The sequence below is a fragment of the Agelaius phoeniceus genome, chromosome 3 (assembly GCF_051311805.1).
Source record: "Agelaius phoeniceus isolate bAgePho1 chromosome 3, bAgePho1.hap1, whole genome shotgun sequence".
Classification (NCBI taxonomy): domain Eukaryota; kingdom Metazoa; phylum Chordata; class Aves; order Passeriformes; family Icteridae; genus Agelaius; species Agelaius phoeniceus.
In genome coordinates this window covers 105,522,361-105,547,205 of record NC_135267.1, presented here as the reverse complement: position 1 = coordinate 105,547,205, position 24,845 = coordinate 105,522,361, and the positions used below count along the sequence as shown (strand labels likewise).

Genomic DNA, 24,845 nt, shown 5'->3' with positions numbered 1-24,845 from the left:
CTGATTATTCATAATTGCAGTCCATAATGGCAATCAATATGTGCAGTGCATTTTTCAAAAGTAGTTTCTAAAAAATGCAAATAATCCTAATGGAATTTGTCAGATACACAGCACTTGAGAGGATCAATGCTCATGACCATGGATATTCAATATATTGCTTTAATTCATCATTATTGACTATAGGACTGTTCATGCTTTCTAACATACTTCATAACATACTTCATATTTTCATATCCTTTCCAAATATTTTGTTTTGAACCCCATGTCAATAAAATCAATTTCTCTACTAATTTGAGAAATGGATGTGGCAGGCTAAATTACTCCACCCAAGAAATGCTGGGAGCAGTTCCCAGATAAAGATGCCCCCTGAAATGATATTTCTGATTACAGGTTTTTTGGTAGATAATTTAGAGAGTTGTATAATTATGTATTATTCTTTGAGAAAAACAAAATATTATGTCTTAAGCTTCTAGCCATCAATCTTGTTGCAAGACACCTTGATAATATAGCTTTATTTCATGCTATTTCATCACTTGTCATGCTTCTGAATCCCTTTTGAAATTTCATAAATATGTCTATAGTATGTTATATTCTTCCTTGCTGGAATGTGATTGTGAACTAAATTGTCATGAGAAAAAGCACTATAAATATCCCTCTGCTAATACGCTGTTTCTTATGGTGTTGTTTCTGTTTTTGTAATTTCAAAATACTAATTACTGTTTCTCCTGTTTGTCATGAAAATACAGTTCTTACATAATTGTGTGGCTAAGGTGTAAATTCTCTAGCAGATGAAAAAAATATAATAGCAGAAATAATCACTAAACATAGAAAGAGTCAGGTGTTTTTTGTTTTGTTTTTTTTTTTTTTAATCAAGGTTTCCTTGAAGAATCACTGGACATTAAAACAATTCTTTAATTAGTAAAAATATACTGTAAAAATATGATTCCCATTTTGATATCACGAAATCACAGTAATATGCTAAAATAATTAGTATTGGTTGTGCTTTTGCTGCAAAAAAAAAAAAAAAAAAATGGAGCAGAATCTGCTCTCAGTTCAGTAGGGACAGCCTGAGACAATTCATCTGGAGATAATAAGCCAGATTCACAGCCTGTGTAAGTTGTGCAGTTCCTCTGATTTCAGCTGTGTCACACCAGATTTAAATCAACTCAGTATTTGGCTCGATATGCACAGTCAACAGATTACACTCATAGCACCAAGAGCAGACTTTGGCTGAAGGAATTAGGTTGCAAACACAGAAAATAGCAGGGCAATTAATTTTTTTGGTGGTGGTCATGGGGGAAGGTCTTGGAAATAAGCATTTGCAGTAGATAAGAACTCTCTAGTTCTTCAAGTGAGGAGCTTGGTGCAATGTGCAAAATAGAAAAATTTCCACATCTTTTTGAAGTGAGAATGCTGAAGGGAAAGTCACCTGTTTTCAGGGTGAAAAGTCCTTGGTATGATCAGCTGGTGCAGAAAAGGAAAGAGCTGCTCTGTGCCACTGCCTGCAGCATTTGGGGTTGGCATTTTGGGTCCTAAACACCTTGAGTTCCACTGCTGCCAGCAGAGCTATTCAGTAGGCAATAAGGTCCCTCTGAGTGGATGGATAGAAATGTTGGTAAATTCTGTGCATGGCTGAACCATCAAAATCAGCAGCTCTAGAAATGTGTAGTATAGCTTTACTCTCCTCCAGGTACAGAAATTTTACACCAATGCAAATCTAATGACGTAAATGCAGTTACTCCTGATTTAAATGAGGAAATTATTGTTCCCTCTGAGCTGTGACTTGATATTATAAATGGCTTTTAATGATCTTTCTTTTTTCCTTTTTTTTTTATGGTTTTGTTTTATTTTGTTTTTTAAGAGTGGCCGAAGTCAGCCAAATGAATAAAAAGCAAGGCTAGAATTTGGGCCTTCTGGCTTCTTAGATTCTGCTTAGAAGAATAAGCCATGCCTAGAAAATGGGAATTGGGAAAGCCAAGTGGAGTGTTAGTGATATGGAAATATATCAGCCATCACAAACAACCTACCTTAATTAAAGTGCTCAATGCTAATCTAATGTAAAAGCCTCATAAAGTACCATAAAGAAGCTGAACTAATTTTTTTCTTAGATTGCAAAACTGTTTAAGATGGTTTAACTTACCATGACAAAAACCTGTGGAGGAATGAATTTTCATTGCTGTTTACTAGTGCATAGGGGTTTGGCTATATACACTGTTTAATTCAGAGTGGGAATTTGACTTTTTTCCATTTTATTTAATTCAAAATGTTTTGACAGCTTGACTTGCTATCACTAAAAGTTTAATCAGTCAGACATTTAGGGGAAGCTGCTCAGCCAGTATAAATCTTTCTGGTGAAAGTCACAAAAAAGGCATACCAATTATTGCTAAGAGGAGGACTCATGATATAAAACCAAATGTGCTAAACCCTGTAACCAGATGGGTTTAACCATCTGATCCTGCCTGAGATGTCATTTTCAGAGCCCTTTTCTTTGAGTCTGACATCATGAGGAACTGAACTCAGCTGTCAGCAAGTTCATATGCTGGTTTTAAAACATCTTGTTAAGCTAAACATGGCCATCAAAAAGAATGCCATGGCAATGTTGGTATTGCAATATAAAAACACTGTGATAACCAGAATTAGATGAAAGAGCCTGAAGTTAAACAACAATTGAAATAACTAATTTATTTTTTCATTGAGTTTGGATGGGTTTTTTTTTTACTTAGAGAAAGGAAATTACTGTATGCAGTTAAAGGTAAAAGGCTCTTCTAGAAAAGTTTTGCTAAGAGCCACTCCAAATATCACATTTTTAGCACAAATATAATATCCAAATATCACTATTTACATTGTATATAGAATATCATATCTTTTTCTTGTGAAACTGGGTGTTCTTCATCATCTCAGTGAATTTTATTCTATTTCTTGTTTAGAGTGTGTGAATGGAAAAGATGAATTATAATATCCAACTGTATAATTAAACCCTTAAACCCTTATTATTCATCATTTATGGCAGTTTTTATTTTTAAAGTGGTAAATTTTTCAAATTATTTGTTGGAATTCTGTCGAGTTTTGGTGACCTTTTTCATTGCTTTCTTCATTAACTTATAAAGGCTTTTCACTATGATAAGTGACACATTCTGGGAGGACGTCACTGTGCCTAAAATATATCATTAAGCCCAGTTCTATGTAACTTGTTTTGTTATTTGTTTTTTGGTTACAACATAACAAAATTAGTTTAAGGCATTATTCCTATGGGATGAGTCCATGAGAAATGACCAATAATGGCAGAACTGGCCTTCAGTTTTCACTGGGTTCTGCATGCTCCCTCCCCAGGAAGAGCTGGTGGAGATGGCATAAACTGCAGCAGGAGATCTCCCAGGCAGTCAGCTGGCAGCCAGCTGTGCTGCCAGCCTTCCCCATCTCTTTGTTGGCCCCACAGCATCCATCTACTTGACTTCTGTGATGGTTTTCCTTTGTTATTTTACCTTTCCCATTTTCTCTCTCCTATTCCCTCCTCAGTCATGATCAGAGAAATACTCCCTCAAAATCACCTTCCCATTGGAGTAGCTGAGGACTATAGGCACCAAAATGAGTTTTAGGACACTGAGCCTGTTCCTCAGCTTTCAATTCTGTCCACTTTATTAATGGAGACTCATTTCTTAGTCCCCTTTTGCTTTGTAAGCTTTGGGAAAACCTTCTTTCCTGTGCTCCATATTGATGTTGGGTTGGGTATAAACAATGGTAAATGTTGTTGCTTGTTGATAGCAGCCTTTCCTTAGGCAAAATGCCCTTTGATTTAATCGGGGGGCAGAGCCCATCCTTGGCACTGCTGTGGCCTTTGCTGACTGTACCAGGCAGAGAATGGATTGATTTTTTACAATGTGCAAGTTTCTGATGCTTACCAATTCTGTAGGACATGATCCAACAGTTCTGACTCATTCCACCCAGTTTAAGTTCCACTTTTTCCCTGCTGGATTTGGAGATTTGACCCAATGTCCAGATTGCCTCTCTAATGACTGCAGGATCAGCCATGCTGCCTGTGGGAACATCTTCACAGCATATTCAAGAATTTAACTTATCTGAAGTTTAAAATCATCTATTTCATCATCCAGGAAAATTCAGAATGGGAAAGTAGTACCAAATGAATTTAGAATCCCTATGACAAATGACTGGTGGTTTTAAAATATACAGTTACAAAAATCTTACAAGAAGACCCTCTGATTAATAACCAACTATAATAATAGTTGCATGTACCAAGAGCTGCACTAAATCCTGTACAATATTTGCACTTTGGCAAAGAGTATTTTGTTTCATATCACATACATTTTGTTAAGTAGAGGAAACACTGCTTCCCTGGTGCTTTTGTTTTTCCCTCTGGATTGTAGCAATGGAGCACTTGCATGTTGTGTTTGATGCCTTGCATGAGTAAGACATGCAATGGCAAGTTCCAGTCTGCATGCTGCTTAATGAATGTTTTCCTTTTCTCTCCTTCCCTGTTATGTGCTTACAGAAGACAACTATGTGGAAGGTGGGTGCTTTCTACCTTATTTTCCTAAGCTCTTGTTTTTCCCCTCTGTTCAGTGGGGATTTTTTTTTTCCTTCTGCTTAATGTTATAAAAGTACACATATCATTCAGTACGGTAAGTTGTATTTTCCCCTGCATAAAGGCATACAAGTTTATCAAATAGATGTGATTTATTTTTTCATACAGAACACAAGCAAAGCTCCTTGGCCTTATTGCTGTAATTCCAGAATATCTCCACTGAAAAAACAGGATTTGTACTCGTGTGACTGATACCGTATCCAAAACCTCTCTGGAGATTTGCAGGACTGATTTCTTCTCATGTTCTGTATGAAAAACACTTCAAGAAACTATTTGTCCCATTGATGTGGAGCCTAAATCCTCCCAATGAAATAGTAATGCATGGTAAATTCCTGTCTCTTAATTGCTTAGGAAAATGGAAAGCGCTTTTCTCTTTAATACCACAAACCTTGCTTACTCTAATATCCTTTACAGCACAAAGCTTTAGGAAAAGAGGTTTTCTGTCTAACTTTTCAGCATAATGCACTTGCCTTTGAGACACTGTGAAAGAAGCAGCATGTGATTTTAATAATTGAGTTGGTATGTAATTAAGTCCCTTTAATGAAAGTATGGCATAGGGCAGTGGAAACTAAGGCACAATGCCATCTATCCTGAACATTGGTAAGTAAGTCCATTAGCTGGTAAAACATGCAAATATATGATAGTCTTTTTGCTTGTAAGCTAAAAAGTATAGGTGCTTTTTTATGTACAAATGTCTTTAAAGTCTTTCTGGGGTGAATCTTTGCATACTGGATAAATGATTATCTATTTGAAAAAATTAATTTACCTATCCAAACTGAAAAAAGTTGCCTTCATTTTATTTCATTCCAATATTTTAAAAGCTATTTTAAAAGCAAGGACTTTGTAAACTAACTCATATGCAAAGTGACTGTCCTGGCATGACTCTGACCTCATGTGAGCCACTCTGGGGCCTGAGTTCATTCAGGTTTCAACTCACCATGGGCCAGTGCCTGTTCAGGGGTGATTTTCTCAAGCCTTGAAGTGCTGATGCTTCATTTCTCTGTGCTGCTGTATTCAAGGGTGAAGGCAGGTGCTCAGATTTAGCACATAGATGATGCTCTGCAATTTTATTATATATATGTTTTCCCAAGGAGAAGGAAAATTCAAATAATTCTGGTGCTTTACTTGTGGGCACGTCATGCTCATACACGTCAATAAAATTTCATTTTCAATGTGAGATAAAAATGTATTCAGCAACACTGGAATAGAAATTCTAGTTGAAAAACATAAAAGCCTAGAAATAACTACCTAATCTTGTATTTGATCTGTGCATAAAACTCTTACTGGTGTCAACATGAGTCTCAACATTTGAATTAGGTTCAGTATAACTAGATAAGGAGGTTCAATTGCATTTCACATATTCATTTGTGCACAGCATTAGAAGATAAAACCTGGATAACTGTTAATCCAGACTTTACCTGAACCTAATTCTTAAAACTGCAACCTTAAATTTATTCCAACACAGGTCTGGATACTTATGCATACATTAAAGTTACAGAGCATGAATATGTAAAAATGGAAGCATAGAATTGTGTATCCAAAGCACAACTTGAAATCTGAGCTAAAATTTTTCATCTTTGATCTCTGTGATATCTGAGCATCTCTGTAAATTAGGCAACATAAGCAAACAGAAATATGTAATATACAATTTTGTATATACTTCTGGTAAAAAAGGCTACTGTTTTGTCATTTTACTGAATTTGTACTACATTTAATACCTTCACTGCAGGTTTATCACATTTAAATTTTGTTTTGGCCTGTGCTCTGCATGGAACTCACACACCAAACTATGGTATCCTACCTTCATATCCTCTTCCACTATCCCACCCTGTGCTCCTTAACTCTCTCCTCTGAGAGCCAAGTTCAGGAGAGAGTTGCAGTGGATCACACATGAGGGATTCCTTCTAAATCTTGAATTCCTAATTCACAAAGAAATTGAAGTAATGGTGCACAAATGAGCATTTTCAATGTGTGGAAGGCCTATACGTGGCTACTTAAGGATAAAACTTCCCAGGTCTATTAAAAGCCAACTTTTATTTTGCAAATCTAGCAGTGATTCCTCTCATGTCAGATTTATGGCTGTATCATTTTAAACCCCTCTGTGGAATGAACAGGTACAGTACTAGTAGTGCTTCACTCTTCGATAGCCTTCACCCATAGATTGCAAAAATATGAAATAAGGTAAGTATCATCATGTGCCTTTAGCAAGGGAGTAAAGGTGACCTTACTGCTTGGAAATAAAGTAACACAAAGAGTGAAACAAAATAAAGTGTCTTGAGGATTAGTACTGAATTTGTTAATTGGTAGATGTTTGGTTTGAGCAGCATATGTCTTTTACATTCACTTGGCTGCATTTTTTCATTGAACAGCACTGTAAGTGACTCTTAAAATTCAAGCAGTCTTTATGATGTCTTCAAGAGGTATTTCTACTATTTACATTTTTTCTTCAAATTGTGTAAGAGTCATCTCTTTGCAACTGACCAATTTCACTTATCATTTTAACAAAAGTAGTGATCACTATCAAGCAGTGATAATCTGAAGCTAGACTTTTGTTTAGGTTCATATAGCTATAAAGTTCATATGTAAATGTGAGATAGTAAGAGATGACCTTTTTTGCATTCCCCTGGGAGACAGGACAGTGATTTGTTTGAAAGATCTCACCTAAAGTAGTGACTGAAAAGTCACTGTTTCATTAAAGAAAAAGATGTTGCAATGTTCAACTGGTTTCAGTTTTTCTTTATCAAATACAATTAGGGTCAGGTCAAAAGTCTAAGATTTCTTGCTATAGTTGCCAACACGAAAAGCTAAAACCCAAAGACAAATTAATCAATCACAAGAAGAGACTAAAACTTCCAAAGGCCACGTGTCAGGAGATCCAAGGAAGGACACCCAGCACTAAAAGAATGAATTTAATAATAGCACCTGGTCTTTATGCTCTGTGTATTCAGCAAGTCTCTCTTGCAGCAACACTTACAGAGAAGGAACACCCATGAAAACATTTCTGTTCTCTTTCACAAGCTGCAAACTGCCAGTTCAGCTGTGTGATGCTTCCCAAGCAATGCTGATGCAGGCATCCCTTCAGGATCACAGTCAGCTTTCATTTACATTGCTGTGAGCCCCAGGTAATCCCACCAGCTGCAGAGCTCTGTATTTGGAAACAGAATTTATTGCACAAGAGATCAGGCACATCAGGCCCTTCAGTTTAACTACACATCTAAAAGGAGTGACATTAAAAAGCAATAATTCAACAAAACCATTGTTAGACTACTTGGAACATCACTTGAGATTTGGAACTGATAAGAGAAGAATCATTTAGACTGATTGCAGTCGGGAGTATCTTCTTTGAACTACCCCCAAGTAGTGTGAGTCATTTGTGCACCTAATTTTCTTTGTGAATTAGAAATCACAGAAACTCTCTCTCTAGGAAGCCTGCTCTCCAATAAAGAGAAGGATATTTTATTGCTCACTTTCTTTGTGTGAATTAATTTCAATTAATTGCAATTAAGAAAATAATGTATGGCTTTTTTGAGAAGAGGAGCACATTTTACACATGAACTACCAATAACTCCTGAAGTGGATCCTAAAACAGCTAAATTCAACAAGGATAAGTCTGTTTTTAAATCAGACATAAAAATTGAAAAACCTTCATATATCTAAGAAAAATATTCTCCCAACATCACATTATACTCAGTGAGATTTAAGTATCATTTTATTATCATGATTAAAAAAGATTAATATTTTTCCTTGAAGAGTAACAAAATTTGGCTCTGGATGAGTGATTATCATAATGGACATCTGCTTTGAAATGTCACTAGACCTATTCTGGTGTGATGGGATTTCATCTCACAATATAAGTATAAAGCAAAATCTATTTCTCACAGATTGAAGAGAGTTGCAGAAGCTGTCAGTTAAATTTTCTTTATTACTATGTATTTTATATTGCATATGTAATAATTTGCCTTCTCTGGAACAAATTCATTCTACTGTCACATTTCACACAAATAAGGAGACATTCTTTGCATTATCATTTCAATGTGATGAATAAATTTTATTTAATTACCTGAAATGCTCATTTTTATGAGGGGAAAAAGATCAGACCCAGCCCATTTTTCAGGTTTAAACTTCTCCAGGGTTTAAACATCATTTCACATGTAGAGGACAGGAAGTCCTCTCAGCAAAGTGTTCAAAGCAATATAATCAAAATATGATAAAGACAGACGGATTATTAAAGGAATTGGTTGGATTTGAAAGCATTTTATTATTTTCTGTCAATGCAAATACTGCACAGAAAAAAAAAATACACAATAAAACAGCACCCAGTGTTTGAATTGCAGTTCTGTTACTTGTAGCCCAAAGCATTCCAACCAGTGGTTGAAAAATGCTCTTTGATTTCCCTCTGTGATACAGACATCTTATAGGAAACAGATGCCTGTCACAAAACATTTTTGTCAGTGTGACAACACCACCTTCCCGTGCTCCCTTGTTCATTGCTGACTGTGCTCTTGTTTCCCTTCAAGGTCTGGCGCACCTGATGATGGGCGACCAAGGTATGGGCTCTGTTCCTTTTCCACTCTGCTTTCATTGTTTCTTCTTGTTCTGTAGCTGCTTTGAATCCATCACTGCAACCGATGGGCAAATGCTTGAAAGCTGTCTTTGGCTGCAAAGAAACACATGGTTTTAGTCACATCTTTTTCTTGTTTCGTTTTTGATTTTGGTTGGTTTTGGGTTTTTTTGGTTTTTTTTGTTTGCTCCGTAAGCTTTTGTCCTTCCTGCCTCCTCAACTCCCCCTCTTGCAAAACAATAACTAAAAAGAGGTGAGAGAAATAAGAAAGTGATTACAAAAATTCTGTGTATTTATCAGAAAATACAATTATGGGTGATCCTATAAAAGATAAACAAAGTGCCAGACCACTCTTCAGATAGCCCCTGAAAGAAGATGCTCCTCTTGTAACATTGTACACATTGAAGAGTCCATTTGCATTAATGCATGGCTGATTGGAAATGTGCAGAAAGCACCTGCTCCTGGCTTCTGGAATGCTGAGAGTACAATTTTGCTACCTAACAAAAGCAATGATTTTTTTCCTCCTAACCATTGTCCATGTTACCTTTGTGACAGTCTTTATTATCTAAGCATGGGTTATTTCTGTGTTTCTCTGCATGTACATGATTGGGAAGAAATAAACTAAATCCCTAATATGACACTGATTGCATCTCCATTTGTCTTCAGACACTTACCTTATACTTTGTCTCTTCATGTTCAGATACTATTGCATTTACATGTACTCATGACTCTTACTGTTGTTTCTCTCCTCTTCTTTATTCTCTTTTTGTCTGGAAATGCTTTCTTCATGGAACCATTTCACCAAATCCATAGGTAAAAGTAAAGGTATTACATGATTTTCTTTATTTTTAATGCCATCAGTATACTTTAATGTATGTATAAATAATGCAAGTGAATGTAAAATTTTTGCACTGATAACATGAGGTAGGTATATTCTTACAGTAAATATTACATGGATATCAAGGTAAGGATAATTATCCTAAAGTAGAGGCTGACCATTTTCTAAGTTTGTTTCCTGGTTTTGTGAGGGATGTGAAGCTTTGGCAGTGATAAAAGAGGAAGTGTTCATGATGAAGTAACAGCCACATTTTGAGGTATGCCTTTTTCTGTTCTCAAAGAGCTGCAGTCTAAACCATCAGACACAGGAAAAAAAAAAAAAAAGTGTGATGTTGTTCAGTAGAGACTCTCTGGAGATAAACTGTGCAGGGTCAGTCCACAGCTTGATGTACGTTTTACATGGGAACAGCACTAACTTTAGCAAGTCTTTGCCCTGAGAGTTTCCTTTCATATTAATCACTTGGAGCGTATCTGAGATAAGAATTGGACAAAGGAATGAGGAAGAAAAAAAGCCAAAGAGATGTGTGGGGTTTCTTTCAGATTTTTTTTTTTTTTTAATTCTTTTTGTTTCTTTATGTAAAGAATGCCAGCTGTGTTTACTTCCCTTCTCCCAGAGGAAACAGCGCAGTAGGGGCAAGAATTTTTTCCTGTATAAATAAACATCAGGTTTTGCTACGAGGACACTTGTTCACAGGCACTGTGTAAATATATTTTTATGATAAGAAGGTGGTGATTAAAAGCCATTTAATCTCTGTTACATATGATGAATAACACAGTTCTATTCATCTTAACCTTTTGTCGGGGGTGCCTATTCTTTGTATAAATCAGCAATCCAGTCTGCATGTTCATACTTTCCTGACTAGTTAAATTAGAAACAAACTTCCAGTTTTGTTGGTGTCTTGGCTGATTTAGTGTTTCCATACGTAGGAAGTTCATGTAATGCAAAGACTGTAAATACAAATCTGTAGTGTCCCTTTCCTCTTCATATCAGACCCCCTGGAAAGACTCTGTACCTGTGTAGGTGGGATATCATTTCTGTGTGCTCTGGAGCTCTAAGTCTTCTTACTTAGGAAAAGTTTTAAGCAAGTATGGAAAACAATCTATTCATTTCTTTGTTTTATCAGATCATTTTGTTTTATTTGCTATATGACTGATTCTTTTGTTTCTTAACAGTACATAGTATGTGTGATTTCCTCATTACTTATTATTACTATCTTATTCCTAATCAGTAGATATCCTAGCTGCAGCTACCTTAAAATTACATTTCTTATTAACTGAACCTTGACACTATAGATAATTTTTATTAATAATGCACAATTACTTTTCTAGATTGTTCTGTACACAGAATAAATTATATAGTATGTATGGCACCAAAGGTTTTTTTTGAATGAAAGGAGTAAAATATAAATATTATGAATATTTATTATGAATAGTAGGTGATATGAAGAGCAGATTTTTAGCAAAACATATTTTTTTTCTAGTATTTTATACATGTAGACTTTTATATTTTTATTTTTAAAGGTTTAACAACTGTATTTTAAAAAATTACCTGTATATATTAGCTACATTTAATGTTCAGTAATGTGCCATGTGACATAATTTAAACACCAGTCACCAATCATCTAATCATTTGACTACATTTTACCCTTCATATTTTGATTTTTATTAGATTTATCCAGTTAATATAGAAATAATCATTGCTGTGTTTTGAGAATCACAACACTTCTGCACATATAATGGTGTATATTGTTCAATTTGATGGAGAGGGTTTATATGTGTACCAACTCCAGTTGCTTTTGTAACAGAAAACATCCCTCAATGTTGAGCCATATCCTGAACCAGGAAAAAACAGACTCATTTTGTTGACTGTCCTGAAACTTTACTAATATCAGCTGTTGAAACATGTGGTCTTGAACAGTTGTGATAACACAGATGTGTAACATGTGACAATATAAAAAATCAGGAAGGCAATGGAGAGGAGCAGAGGAAAAAAAGAGGGAACTCTATTATAAGTTTCATTCCTTGAGAGGTATGCAAGGGCAGTAATTGTAAAATTCTGGATGATTATATAATGAATTAATCATATTTTGGAAATATAAGCAATAAAACACTTTTAAGAAGCTTTACAATGTCATTTGTCCTGAGGAGTATAAATGGCTGAAGTATCACCATCTCCTTTAATTGTGTAGATATTCTTTGGGATACTGGAAAAGGCGAAAAAAAAGTCAAATCAGTGTATCTTCATAATTTGGACAGGGTGTTAACAAGGTAAAAACCTGGGGTTGACAGAGGAAGGAGAAATGAGGCAGCCTCTCCAACAGGGCAATACTAAGTTCAGTACTATCTCACAATGCCCCTGATGTTTAACATTTAGTTGTAAATCTAAATTGGGATATCCTGGATAATCTCCCCACAAATTACTCCTTGTAGATGCTATGCCTAATTCTAGAAAATCTGGAGTCTTTTATTTTTATTGGCATTTGTTTATTTTCTGACAAGCACCATATATCAGAAATATTTAGGAATTCCTTTTTCATCCCCTGGAAATAACTGACCTGTATAGAACTTTAACAGCAGGGTTGTCACGGTTCTGATGGTGAAAAGTCATAGGCAAGGTAAGGTTTGTAAATGGTGCTGATGTTTTTACTTGACCTCTTGAAAATGCTACTCAGAGCAATTGCTTGAATTCAAAGCAATCCTTAAATCTGCTGTTCATAACAGTCAGATTTGTTTGCCCCCAAAAAATTTGTGCCCAAACAAATTTTCTCTGCTCTCTCCAACTATTGGAGGTGGTCTAATAAAACCATTTCCACCTATAGGCTTTACCTCATCAAAGTCATGCAGGATTATTTTGTGTTGAATAGTAATATGACTAAATTTATATGGCAACTAATGCAAAACACTCCATTTCTCTACTTAAAAAAAAAATCTCATCCTCTCCTTTTCATATTCTCCTTTTCATATTCTTTTGGAGAGCAATGAAAGGACTTTATAATTCACAAACTCTAACAGTGACATGTAATACTTTGTTTTTATACTGCAGTTCTCTTAAGCCTATTCATATTTTTACCTATAGTTTATTTTTATATAATTATCATACTTTTGACTATATATACTACTCATTCTGTACCTAAATACTATGTTCTTACTCCTGTTCTATTATTTTAGAGATTATGTGCAGCTTTAAATTATACATGAGTCACTCAGGTTCGTAAAAAACTATTAAATGTTAGCTAGCTGAGCAATAAGTGTTTCTACCAAAAAAATGATAGTACAACTGCAATTTATTGTATTAGAGTGCAGGCTTTTGATGTGCTGGTATTTGCTTTATTGTGTATAAATGCTGAAGAAAGACTTCAGAATGGCAATTTATGTATGTGTCAACATCCTTGACAAAGGAGGGGAACTTTTTTCTTGCACATGCTATTGCACAATACCTGTAACACCAAAGTGACACCACTAATTTTTTAATTATCAATCACACAACTAATTTGACAGCTGGAAAAATAGAACACTGAAAAATAAAAGCAATTTATAGAAATCCTTAAACAATCATGAGCATAAAAGTGGCATGTAGTAATTATGTGATGCTTGTGTCATGCAACACAAACCTCACTTTGTGCCAGTAATCTCCCCTAACATCAAACTGTCTGGAATTTGGTCATTAACCTTCCTGCAACCACAAGTTCATCTTACTGGAATGACTTTCATTTTTGCTCTGGTTTTGAAGAACCTAGATGGTCTTGGCTTCTTGCACTCTCATTGAAATGCCTGTCCCCTCCTCATCTGCTGCTGTGTGTGCTCTTCAGGGTGGCCCTTAGAGACACCCATAGCCCAGCCTTCCCTGATCCAAGCCCCCAGCAGTCCAGAAACCCTGTAAATGCTTTGGCACAGCCCTGGACTCGAGCTCAGCTCCTTATTTTTGGCTCAGTGCCCTGTTGACATGGACTCAGTTTCATGCCTTCTCAACTGCAGCCGGCTTTTGCCGGGCAAGCACAAAACGTGGATGGAGGGCATTCCTGACTCTCTGCACTTGTTCACATAGTTATATATCCTAGGTGATAGCAGCTGGTTGAAAAGACTCCCTGAAGCAAAGTGAGGTAATCTGGGGGTTTGACACACAATGGGGTTGCCAGGGTAGGGCAACTGAAATTGTTTCTAGGTGACATTACTGGAGAAGAATGGATAACTTGAGCTTCCCCACTCAATCTTCTATTGATAAAAAGGAAAAAATCAACAAGATTTAAAAATTTAACCTCCATAAGTCCCAAACATTTTGAAAGTCTTGGAAAATTTGCAAAATTATGAGCATAAGAATTTTAAAAATATTCTCTTTAAAGCTACCATTATTTTTAATGGGCATTACAATTTTTTTAATAAGTTAATGGACTTTAAGTATAAAGTTCCTCAAAGTACTCCAAAGAGCAGAAGCTACATATCACATCTCTTCTATCATGACTTCTTTTCTAAAGAATCTCATCAGTATAGTTAAATAGAGGCTGCTGTTCACCAAAACTATTATAACTAAGTTTTTGTGTGTAACTCATACCCCCATGCCTACAAATATATACAATAAATATTTGTACTATCCTTATATTTGTATGGTCAATATATTCAAATTTTGGTTGAATATCATAATGAACTATACACTAAATGTTTATTTTGATGCATTGAAGCAAGTAATTTTCTTGCACTTCAGCGGGTGATACCCTGCAACCATGGACTATTGGCATTTGAAGTTGCAGATTCAAATTTATGTTGAATTATGATCAATAAAAGGTCCCCAAGGAGACAAAAAATGCAGCAGAAGATGGCTGCTGAAGAAGTTTTCTATCTGAAGCACATGGCTCAGAAGAAACCAACCAACATCAGGAACAGAAATGCAAATTCTTCCATGAGACCCACACACTTGAAATTCTTTCTGAGATGGCTGATTCCTTATCAGCAGTATGAAAAGAAATTCTAAGGACCTGTCACAAATATAAAAAAAACTTTCTGAAGAGAGGCAAACATACTTATTTTTAAAATAAAATCACCACATGGTAATGTCCAATCCACACCACGTGTTCTAGTGCCTTACCACCATGAAAATAAAGAATTTAGCATGTTCTGAATCATTCTGATGTCACTCAAAATGATCATGTAACATGTGTGTGTTTTTCATAGACTTCCTATGGATTCAGGGGAAAGACAATAAATGTGTAACTCTGGAGGATTTAATGTAAAAAATGTTATATTTGCAAATGTGTAGATTTCTGCTGGGTCCAGTAAACGTTGTAGTAGGAGATAGTACATATGCAAGATTTTGGCTTCCTCAGCACAAGGCTCCACTTTGAGCATAGGTTTATCCAGAAGATGGGTATGCTGACAGAAAACCTTTCAAAATGATATTAAAGCTCTTTCAAGATGAAGGATGTGCATTTCAGGCCAAAAAGTATGAGGGGATTTATTGGGAATGGAAAACAGTTGAGTTGTCACTCTGAAGAGGTAAAAAAAAAGAATCAGCAGGTAAGCAATAAAGAAATAGGAAAACTTAGCATTTCTTCCTTAAAGCAAACTTTTCTTTTAATGTATGTGTAAATGTACATAGAAATGAGAATTTAAGACTGCAGTGGTCTGTACCTTTTTTTGCACAGTGAAATTCCATGAGAGTTTTATACATATCAAAGGCATTTCCAGTGAAACAGGTATTTGAGAGAGGTGTATTCCTTGGATATTGAAATGTCCTTGAACCTTCTTGTGAGCCAAATACATCAGCAGAGTGACACTAAAGATTTCGTTTTCACCCTAAGATTGCACTGTATCTCCCTAGGATAAAATTCAGTCCTTGAAATCTACAAGAGCAACTAAACAAATGAGCCCAACAGAATCTAATTTCTATTATTTCAGTGAAAATCAAAAGTAGTTGGAAATTACTGTACATCTCAGAACAGAAGTCTCAGCTGATTTTAACATTAATCCAATCAATCATGCTCAGTGGAGTTTCACCAGCTAAGTGGAAAGAAATTAGGGCCCCAAGGAAGAGTATTTTCAAACATCTCTAACATTTGTCTACATGCAGGATTACAAAATCCTGGACTAAACTTCATCACAGTTTCTAAAGAATCTAAATCTAATGAAAGTGAAGAACTCTTAGGAAGACTGCTCTAAAATTGTACTGGTATAGCTGAAAATGGGGACTATGCTCTTTAAATGCACATTATAATGATATTTTTCTACCAAGAATAACTCCCTGCGAAGGAATTGAAAAATATTTAAATATTCAGGTCAGAATCAATCATTCTTGTAGAAATAAGAATGCTGCATACAAATTTTTTTAACCTACTCTTTACAGGAATTTTCTTTGGTGGTAATAACATGCCAAGGTACTTAGAAACGACAGAAATTTGAGTTATACGTTGTCTTTAAACTCTTTTAATTAAAAAAATATATAATTTACACTGGTGCTACTAATATACCTCTTTCCTGATTTCCAAAGACTTCTATAACCCTGATATTTTTAATTGCTCAAAGGTAGCTTCCTTTATTTACTTCAGGGTCCACCTAGAGCAATTAAGCAGAACAGTGAAATTGTGCAAAGAACTGGGAAGTTCAGGAGCATAAAGGAGGATTCCCATAGGAAATTGTGGAGCATGGAACATGGACTTGGCTATGAAATTTTCTTCATTCTTTTAATGGTTTTCGTAGATACCAACCTGTTATCCAGATATGGGGGTTTTTTTCAGACTTGGAAGGAAACAAAAGTGACCGAATCTTTTTATTGAATGAATTTATTCTCATGAAAGGAGTCCTTTCTTCCTCATTAAATCTATATTCAGGGCAAAGGTTTTTTTTCTGTTGGCACCCACTTAGAACAATTTTCTGATCAGCACTGCATTTCATTTAAAGGCAGTTTTTGTAATTTGCTGCTATGACTTGGAAGTTCTGGTACTTTTTTTTTTTTCCTGCTCAAAGTAGACATTTATTCTTTAAAGAAAGGAAGCATCTGGACTGATTCACTGGCAACTAATAAAGCTGTATAGAGCAACCTTGGATAACAAGAGGCTACCACAGAACACCTGGCACTGCTGGCATCACAGCCTTGACTTCAGTAGCTTCTCTGTATTGGGGGTGGGAGGAAATAAAAGCAGCTGGGTCTAATTCCTTTCATCTGCCTTTGCATATTCTTCAGACAGAGGAGAGTCTGCCTGGAAAGCAAAATTCAGCATTAAGTGAGTATAAGTCTGGAAAATTTTCACTGGGGTTACCCTTAGCTAACAGGTCTGTCCTGAATTCCATTATCGTGAACCATAGTTATTCCATTATCAGGAGTATCCACCCAAAGGAAAGGAAGCTGAAAATCTTTCTGTGACCATTAATGCTCTGCTTCTGAAGCATCTTTTAGCTGACAAAAACCTGAGAGGTTCCTGAGGACAGCTGCATTGGTACTTAGGTGACCCCACTCCCAGCCAACAGTTACATCTCTCTCTAGTACTGGAAGTTAGGAAGAATTTCCTTCATTTCCTACTTCATTGAACCTGAGTGTCTCTGTTAGGAAGAACCTGAGTTATATCAAAAGGTGCCAGATAAGGGCTTTTGATCTCAGGAAAAGGGCATTGCAGGCCTTTTGCTGGTAATACAACCTGGTCTTTTGATTTTCTCAGTTAATGGCTCTGCTTAACCACTTGGTCTTACAAGGTACTTAAAAAATACATTTAGTATTTCTACAAGTCCATAAGAAATATTTTTTTAAAATCCACCATAATAATTTACATGAAAATCACCATTGAAAACTATGTTTTCTAGCTGTGATTTTACTATTGAAGCTGTGCAAAACAAAGAATAAATTAATTTTAAAGCTAAAAACCTGTTTGACAATGCTATTTGCACTATCGACGGATGTTTATTTAAATGGATATTTTTTATTATTTGTATTAACTCCAACTACTGACTAGTTGTTATGTAATTTTCAATTTTAGAAGAGTCATTTGACTGTGGTTACATTGAATTCTAGCACTTAGTATGTTTATAAACACACTCTAGTATGTTTATATCATCACAAAAGGGATGGGAGATTTCAAAGTGTTCTATTTTAATTTAATTTTTGTTTGCCTGAACACCCTTACATCATTGGTGCACAAGTAGTGAACTGGTGCTTTCATTTCATTCAAAAGTTTCTGAAAACCATTAATTTTGTGGTTATCCCTCTAAGTTAAGTTCTTACATCATTATGAACCTTCGAACACAAAAAATGCAGCTGTGACCATGTCAGCCATGCACTGATATTTTTTAATGTCCTTAGCAGGTTTTTTTTGTCTCTATTCTTCTCTGCAGTTAATTAATCAAATAAGAATACTGTCCATGACTGTGACTGTGTTATAATACTGGAAGAAAATTTATATTTCAGAAAAGAATAATGTAAAAGTATCTAAGTGCAAGATTGGACCAACAAAGCTAGACTTGGAAACTAGTAATTCTGTATGATTCTCATGCAACATATTTATCTGTATAGAACTTTTATACATCTTTTTCATATGGGAAAGTATCAGGAAAATCTATGGAAAAATCTATGGAAAAGACAGGAAAATATCTATGGCAAATCTGTATTCTGAGCATTACACAAAGCCACCTGAGTCCCACTGTTAGTCCACTGCTTCATACTTCCCCAGAGCAAAGAAGGGGCTTTTCAGGCTACTATGAAGAGGATAAATTCCTGTATTCCTTTTGAAAATATTGGGAAGCACTGAATACATGGAGTAAAAAACAGTAAGTCATTCACAATTCTGAAGGACAAATTCCTCAACAATTTATATTAACATATCCACATTTACCATGCATACGTGGAGCTGCTTTAAGGATGTAGTCACATTAGCAGGTAAATAGAACCTGCTGCACTTCATCACTTTACCTCTCAGAAATGGCTCTATCTCAGGTTTTATAATGCTTTATATAATGACAAATATGTAATAAAAATCACTCATGTGTCATTATGTGTCATTTTATTCTCTCTTCCAGGAAAACACATGCATTTGATATTTACCCAGTGTTCTGAAATAGCTGATAGACTTACACCTTGCTAACAAGACTATTCATTTTGGTTGTCCTTGAAATGAATAGGCTTGTTAAAGAAACGGGTTTTTGAGAGTTCTGCATTTATCAAGCTGTTATAAAAGCAAAATGAAAATTTAATTAATATTTTCCTTTTCAAAACACCTAAAAGATCTGTATATCAGCCCTATAGCTTTTAATAAGTACATATAACTCTCAGAAATGTACATATATCTAGGTCATGCTAATTATCCACCTTGGGAGGCAAGAATGTGCCTATACTCCTCTACCTAGTTGGCATACTCTTGAGACCCAAGTCAGAAGAGCAGGCTTCAGAAAGTCTAAAAATACATTTACTAGGTTCTTAGCCATTAAACTGCTTAAAGAGAAGGTCTCTCATGTCCTAGCTGACAGCCTGTAATTTCTATTATGCAGGAAATGAGGCTAGATAATCAAAAACAACCTCTCTGGCCTTGAAGCCTATGAATCACACAGAGCAGAAAAATTACTGTGGCAACATGTAAGAAAATTGTCAGGCATTAAAAGAGTCACACCATTTTTGCTTTATTAGTGCCACTTTTATCAGGTTTCTTGTGTAAATGGAATTATGTGTCAGTGAGCTCCCCCAAGTCAAGCCCTTATGGACTAACCGGAAAAACCATTCAAAGCATTCCCTCAAGCCAGGATGTAACATGAAAAGTGAAACACCTTCATGGGAAAGCCTCAAACATGTATGGAAGTGTGAATCAAATGGAGGTTAATCCTTCTCAAACTTCAATATTTTGCTGTGGTTATTTATTTTGAATACTTTGAATTGAATCCTACAGTTAATCTCATATTCAGGGGCGTTATGCTATTCAGTATTTTTGTTTTATACAGGTTCTCATAACACATTTGCAACAGGTATACTGTAAGAAATGAACTTACCTTGTCATACAGTGACTGCTACACCCGATAAACCCTGGGCAAAACATCATTGTGGATTATTTGTGCAGCAAAGCTGGAACTGTTCATATCTGCCCTTTTATAAAGGGAAAAATGCTGGAAAATTAAATGAGAAATAGAAATTTTGATTGAATCTAGAAAATGCTGTAAACTAGAGGGTAACACAGTCCCATAAGAGTGCTCTGAATTAGAAAGAAGAAAGATTCAAACTTATAAAACCCAGAGTCTTTTAATATAAAGACTGAAGTCAGCATTCTAATATTTAGTTTCTCTTTGAACCTCACCATTCAAATTTATATTCACTGAGAGTTAAGTAGTCTTTTTTAGTTGCAATATGCTCACACAAAAGGAGAGGATGGAATCATAGGCTACTTTATTGAAGGACTTATTATTCTTCATCAGAATTATCTTTATTCATGAAGACTTCAAACACTTTCTTAATGTTCAGTTTTACTGTAGCTAGGAAAAGATCCTGTTATTTGCTAAAATTCAGGAAGACAAATGGGACTATGTTGTTTCTCCCAGAACATATAAAAAAAAAATTAAGGAGTTATTTAATTCAATGGATTTAGAATATATCTAGTTTAAAAAAATCCAAATATTTCCCTGGTAATACATGTTGACTATCAGGGAGGAAGAGGAAAGCCAATTTTTGAGGTATATCTTCTATGCCTCATTAGTGGTGTTCAGTTACACACCTTGTAGACTTAACCACCTCTGGGTTATTAAAATTTTACTGTTTGATAATTTATTAATACAATGGGTCAAATATATGTACAAGCAGGGTCATTGGGAAAAATGAAAAATCATATTCACTTGGATGGGGAAAAACGTCTCTCCTACAGATTTTTCTTTATTCTTTTATGCACTTATTGTTGATATATATTATGGAAGCATCTCTATGTGTGGCTAAGAGGAGACCTCTCTTTTGGAACAGCTGTCCTTGTTTTCTAATCTACCTCTGTGTCCTCAGTGAAGCTGGTAATTGTACAGCCATCAATGAAATTGCTGATTTGGTGGGGGAAAGCCAGAGGGAAGTGGGATAAGGAATTCTGATTCAGATTGAGAAGTGGGATTCAGATAAGGAAAAGCTGATTTCTATTTTTCCACGTCTTTGGATTGTGTTCAAGCCATTCTGGTGTGTTAGAGAGGAGCAGGCTTCAAATACGTGGCAAATCCATGCCCCTGGTTCCTCCTGTGCTGCTGCATGGTGAGTGAGGGCCCTTCAGAAATTCTCTGAGCAGCTTCCTTCTGTCTCAGTGTCATCCCTCAGAACTGGCAGCATCTGGTATTCTCAGAGAATTAATTTCTGGGGAGCGTTTGAGAACAGGGCACATTAAAATGTCACTATGAGGATGCTATCCTATGTTTGAAGGCTGATACAGAGGAATTGACAGCTAAAAGCAAAACAAAACATAAAAAAGCCATTCCAAGAACAACCCTAGACCCTCCAGCAGTTTTAATTAGGTCATTTTGTATAATTTATGTTGGATTATAATATTCAGATTCACCTAAATGAGTACATGGGAGAAAAGCACCACACAATCACTTTTTTCTTTACATTTACAATATATTTTATATTTTTTATTATCTTGTGTTGTGTCTGTTTACAAGAGACATTGTTTAGCAGGAGAGCTGATAAAGCTCTGATGCTTTCATGGTTGCACAGTGTCTGTCATTATGCTGAAGGACTGAGGAAAACAAAAATTGGCAGTTAAAGCATGAACTTTCTGTACCTCAAAATATGGTTCTCAAATCTTATTTTGCCTGTGGTTCATCTGCTGACAGTTTTAGCAAATGTTTGACTCTCAGTGAAGTGTGGTCATGACTGTTGATGTGGTCAGGCATGTTATTTGAAAAAAAAAAAAAATCTTTCCAGTACTCCAGGATATGTCTGATTCAAAATCTAGATTAATTTGGTTTTAGTAAATCAGCATGCAACACCTTTGACTGCTTCAGTGTTTGACTTTATTGTAGTGGGTTTGTCTGCAAACAGGCACAAGGAATGAAACCAAACAGGCATTAGTGCCAGTTTGGGATGGTTTGGAAAGAGAAATTTATCAGCAGTAACACAGGGCAAGAAAGAAAGGGGAGAAACTTTGAACATTGTTGATAGGTTTTATTTTTTTAAAAAAAGGTTTGCAAGTTGCATTTGGGCTGTTTTCCTTTCTTCTTTGTTTTGGTTTTGGGGTTGTTTTTTGGGTTTTGTTGTTGTTTGTTGTTTTGGTTTTTTTTAACTGAGTCATAAACAGGGTTCCTGTGGTCTAAGAACAAAGCCACTGCATGTGTGGAGACCAATGAAATACTAATTGGATTACAGGTGTGCTTAATTATCGTGCACTGAAGGTGTTCAATTTTTCTATGATCAAGGCAGTCTTGTGAATATGGACTGCAAGAAAGGGTTTTTTTTTTCCTTATGCTAAGTGAAAAGCTCAGAGAATAAAAAAAGGATGAGTAAAGCTGACAGGAACTTTACTAAAACTTTATGCATCTCTTGTTCTCTTCTTTTTTCCTGAAGGACAGTGTTTTTATAGTGTGAATATTTAGCATTCTTTTGTGAAGCATTTTGCTAATTAAATACCTGTAGCACCTCTGAGATGCTTTCAGCGTGGGAGGACAATGACTTTTGGCACAAGGCAGTCAGAGCAGCCTGTTCTGGGTTATTGTATTCAAAACTTTTCCCTGAAAAACGAAAGCACTAAGTAGAAAACTATGAGGGGAAACTTCAGTGTCCTGACATTTAAACCTGGTTCTAGACAGATTTGAAAACTACCTGTGTTTGTGAAGTCTCAAAGAAGGCAGGAAGGTTCTGAAGAGCCATAGAAGTACAGGCATAAAAGATTTTATTATTCTGTTCTTTTCTCCTACCGACTATGTCTCCCTGTTGCTAGGAGAAAGATAAGGTAACTGCTCCCAAATTTTTAAGATACCATAGCTATTTCCTGCCAAGTGTTTTCTCCTAGGACTGACTGTTCCAATACTCAGTAGGGCCCCAAAAAAAAACTTAGATAAAGCCAACCACTCATACATTTTTTCCTTATATTCCAAAGGTTAAGAAAGGGAGAAGTTAAGAAGAATGGGAAGGTAAAAGAGCTGTTGCTGTGGGAGTGGAGGACAATTTAGAAGTGGAACACCCAGACCTGGCAATCCTTGGTCCTGGCTTGGCTTGAAAGTGTAGGGAAAACTGCCTGAGAGACCTGGAAGATGTGACTTATTCAAGCTTTCTGGTTGTTCATTTAGTCTTTAAAAAGAAGAACCCTGCTTATGCATTTCTGTCACTTTTGATGTGTGATCAGAATTCAACAATGCTACATTTCTGTCAAAGGCTCTTCAACTCCAACGCTTCCATATCTTCAATTTTCATAATTGATTTGATAACAAAATTACTTAATATTAAGCTCATGACAACATTTTTCAAGAGAGAAAGGCTTCCTTCAACCATTCTCCTCCCCTCATTACTGTATTTTAATTCCTATCTCTGAAAGTAATATTAAATATTTAGTCTATAGACTTGATTTGATCATTACCTGTACATCAGCAAAGAATCTTTGCAAATACAGTGAATTAAAAAGAGCTGTATGTACTTTAGCATGGATGATTTAAGACCAGTTGAGGAGAAGGATATTATGATGTAGATCTCTATCGAGAGGAAGGTTAATGAAGACAAAACCCCAAGACCTCTAGGTCTTAAGCAGAGGTCTATAATATTTGCCTAACAAGATTAGGTCTAGGGACAAAACTAAGTAGCAGAGTGCTCACACATAATCAAGGAGGTGAAAGTGGTGGCAAAAGAAGGAAGAAATAAGCAAAACAAGGCAGAAGAAAGCAGAAAGAATTTTGCCTCTGAAATCAGCAAGTGGAAACAGTCAAACCCAGTTTTATTTTATACCTTTTTTACCAATGACATGTAAATAGATCTTCTGTCAATTTCCACTAAATTTTTATTATGTTTTGTGTATTTAAGCCTCAAATAAAGATAAATAGATCAAATAACCTCTGATTCCCCAAAACATGAACATTTAGCTTTCTAAAAGTAGGAAAAATACCTTACATGTGCTATTAAGTATTCTAGATGCCTATTCCATAACCACATTATTCTTATAGTTTAAAAGACCTTGAAGCAAAAATGCTTCAAGTCTAATGTGAAATATAAATGTATAAGAAAATAGAGTGAAGAGAATCAAATAGGTAGAATATATTTTATTATTTAGTAATGTGCTTGAATGTGGTGCCCAAACATTTGTATTTGCCCTGAAGAAATGTGTTGAATTTTTTTTTTTATATCTAAACATGGATAAAGGAAAGAAGCTCCAAAACCCTCCCTATTTCTTAAGTCAAAAAATGTTATGAGGAAATAACATAAATTACATGCATTACACCACATACATAACAGATATTACATACACCCAGTCATTACTTACGTGCATTGAAATGTCAAATAATCTGAAAAAAAAGTAGCAGTTTTTCAGAACTACTCTTTCTTTTTTAATAAAGTCAGGACCAATATCTATATAAAATGACTCTAGAGCATGCTGAATGCATTTTAAATTTATCAGCAAACTCCTTTTAGTTATCAAGCTTGAGAACATTTATCCTATTCATTATTGACATCTCCCAGAATTCTTTCCATGGTTTTGTGCAAATAGCTTGGCAGCTTTTGGCAAATAGAGGTGATTTTCAGTAACATTTTTCAGATACTTCAAATTGAATTATACATCCAGAGACAGTCAATCTTTCTTACCATTAATTTTTCAGGGGGAAAAAAAAAATCCTTTTGTGTTGAAGGCCAGCTCTACAAAGGGGACCTAAGCCTTGCAATGCTAACAGAGATCTAGCCAAAGGGCTGGAGAAATCCTGCCCACCAGAAGGCACAAC

The 24,845-nt window shown here is 35.5% G+C and overlaps 1 protein-coding gene across 29 annotated transcripts in view; it reads left to right on the top strand.

The window, feature by feature from the left end:
• NRXN1 (neurexin 1) overlaps positions 1 to 24,845 on the top strand; it is a 681,323-nt gene that overhangs the window by 74,412 nt on the left and 582,066 nt on the right. For 16 of the 29 annotated variants that reach the window (XM_077176057.1, XM_077176059.1, XM_077176054.1 and 13 more), the window contains exons 3-5: positions 4,508 to 4,525; positions 9,118 to 9,147; positions 9,975 to 9,986. The exons of 6 other annotated variants lie outside the window; for them this stretch is intronic. In XM_077176057.1, coding sequence (XP_077032172.1) covers positions 4,508 to 4,525; positions 9,118 to 9,147; positions 9,975 to 9,986 — 60 coding nt within the window. The remainder of the gene's footprint in view (positions 1 to 4,507; positions 4,526 to 9,117; positions 9,148 to 9,974; positions 9,987 to 24,845) is intronic. 7 more of the 29 variants (XM_077176055.1, XM_054628787.2, XM_054628784.2 and 4 more) reach the window with 3 other exon arrangements.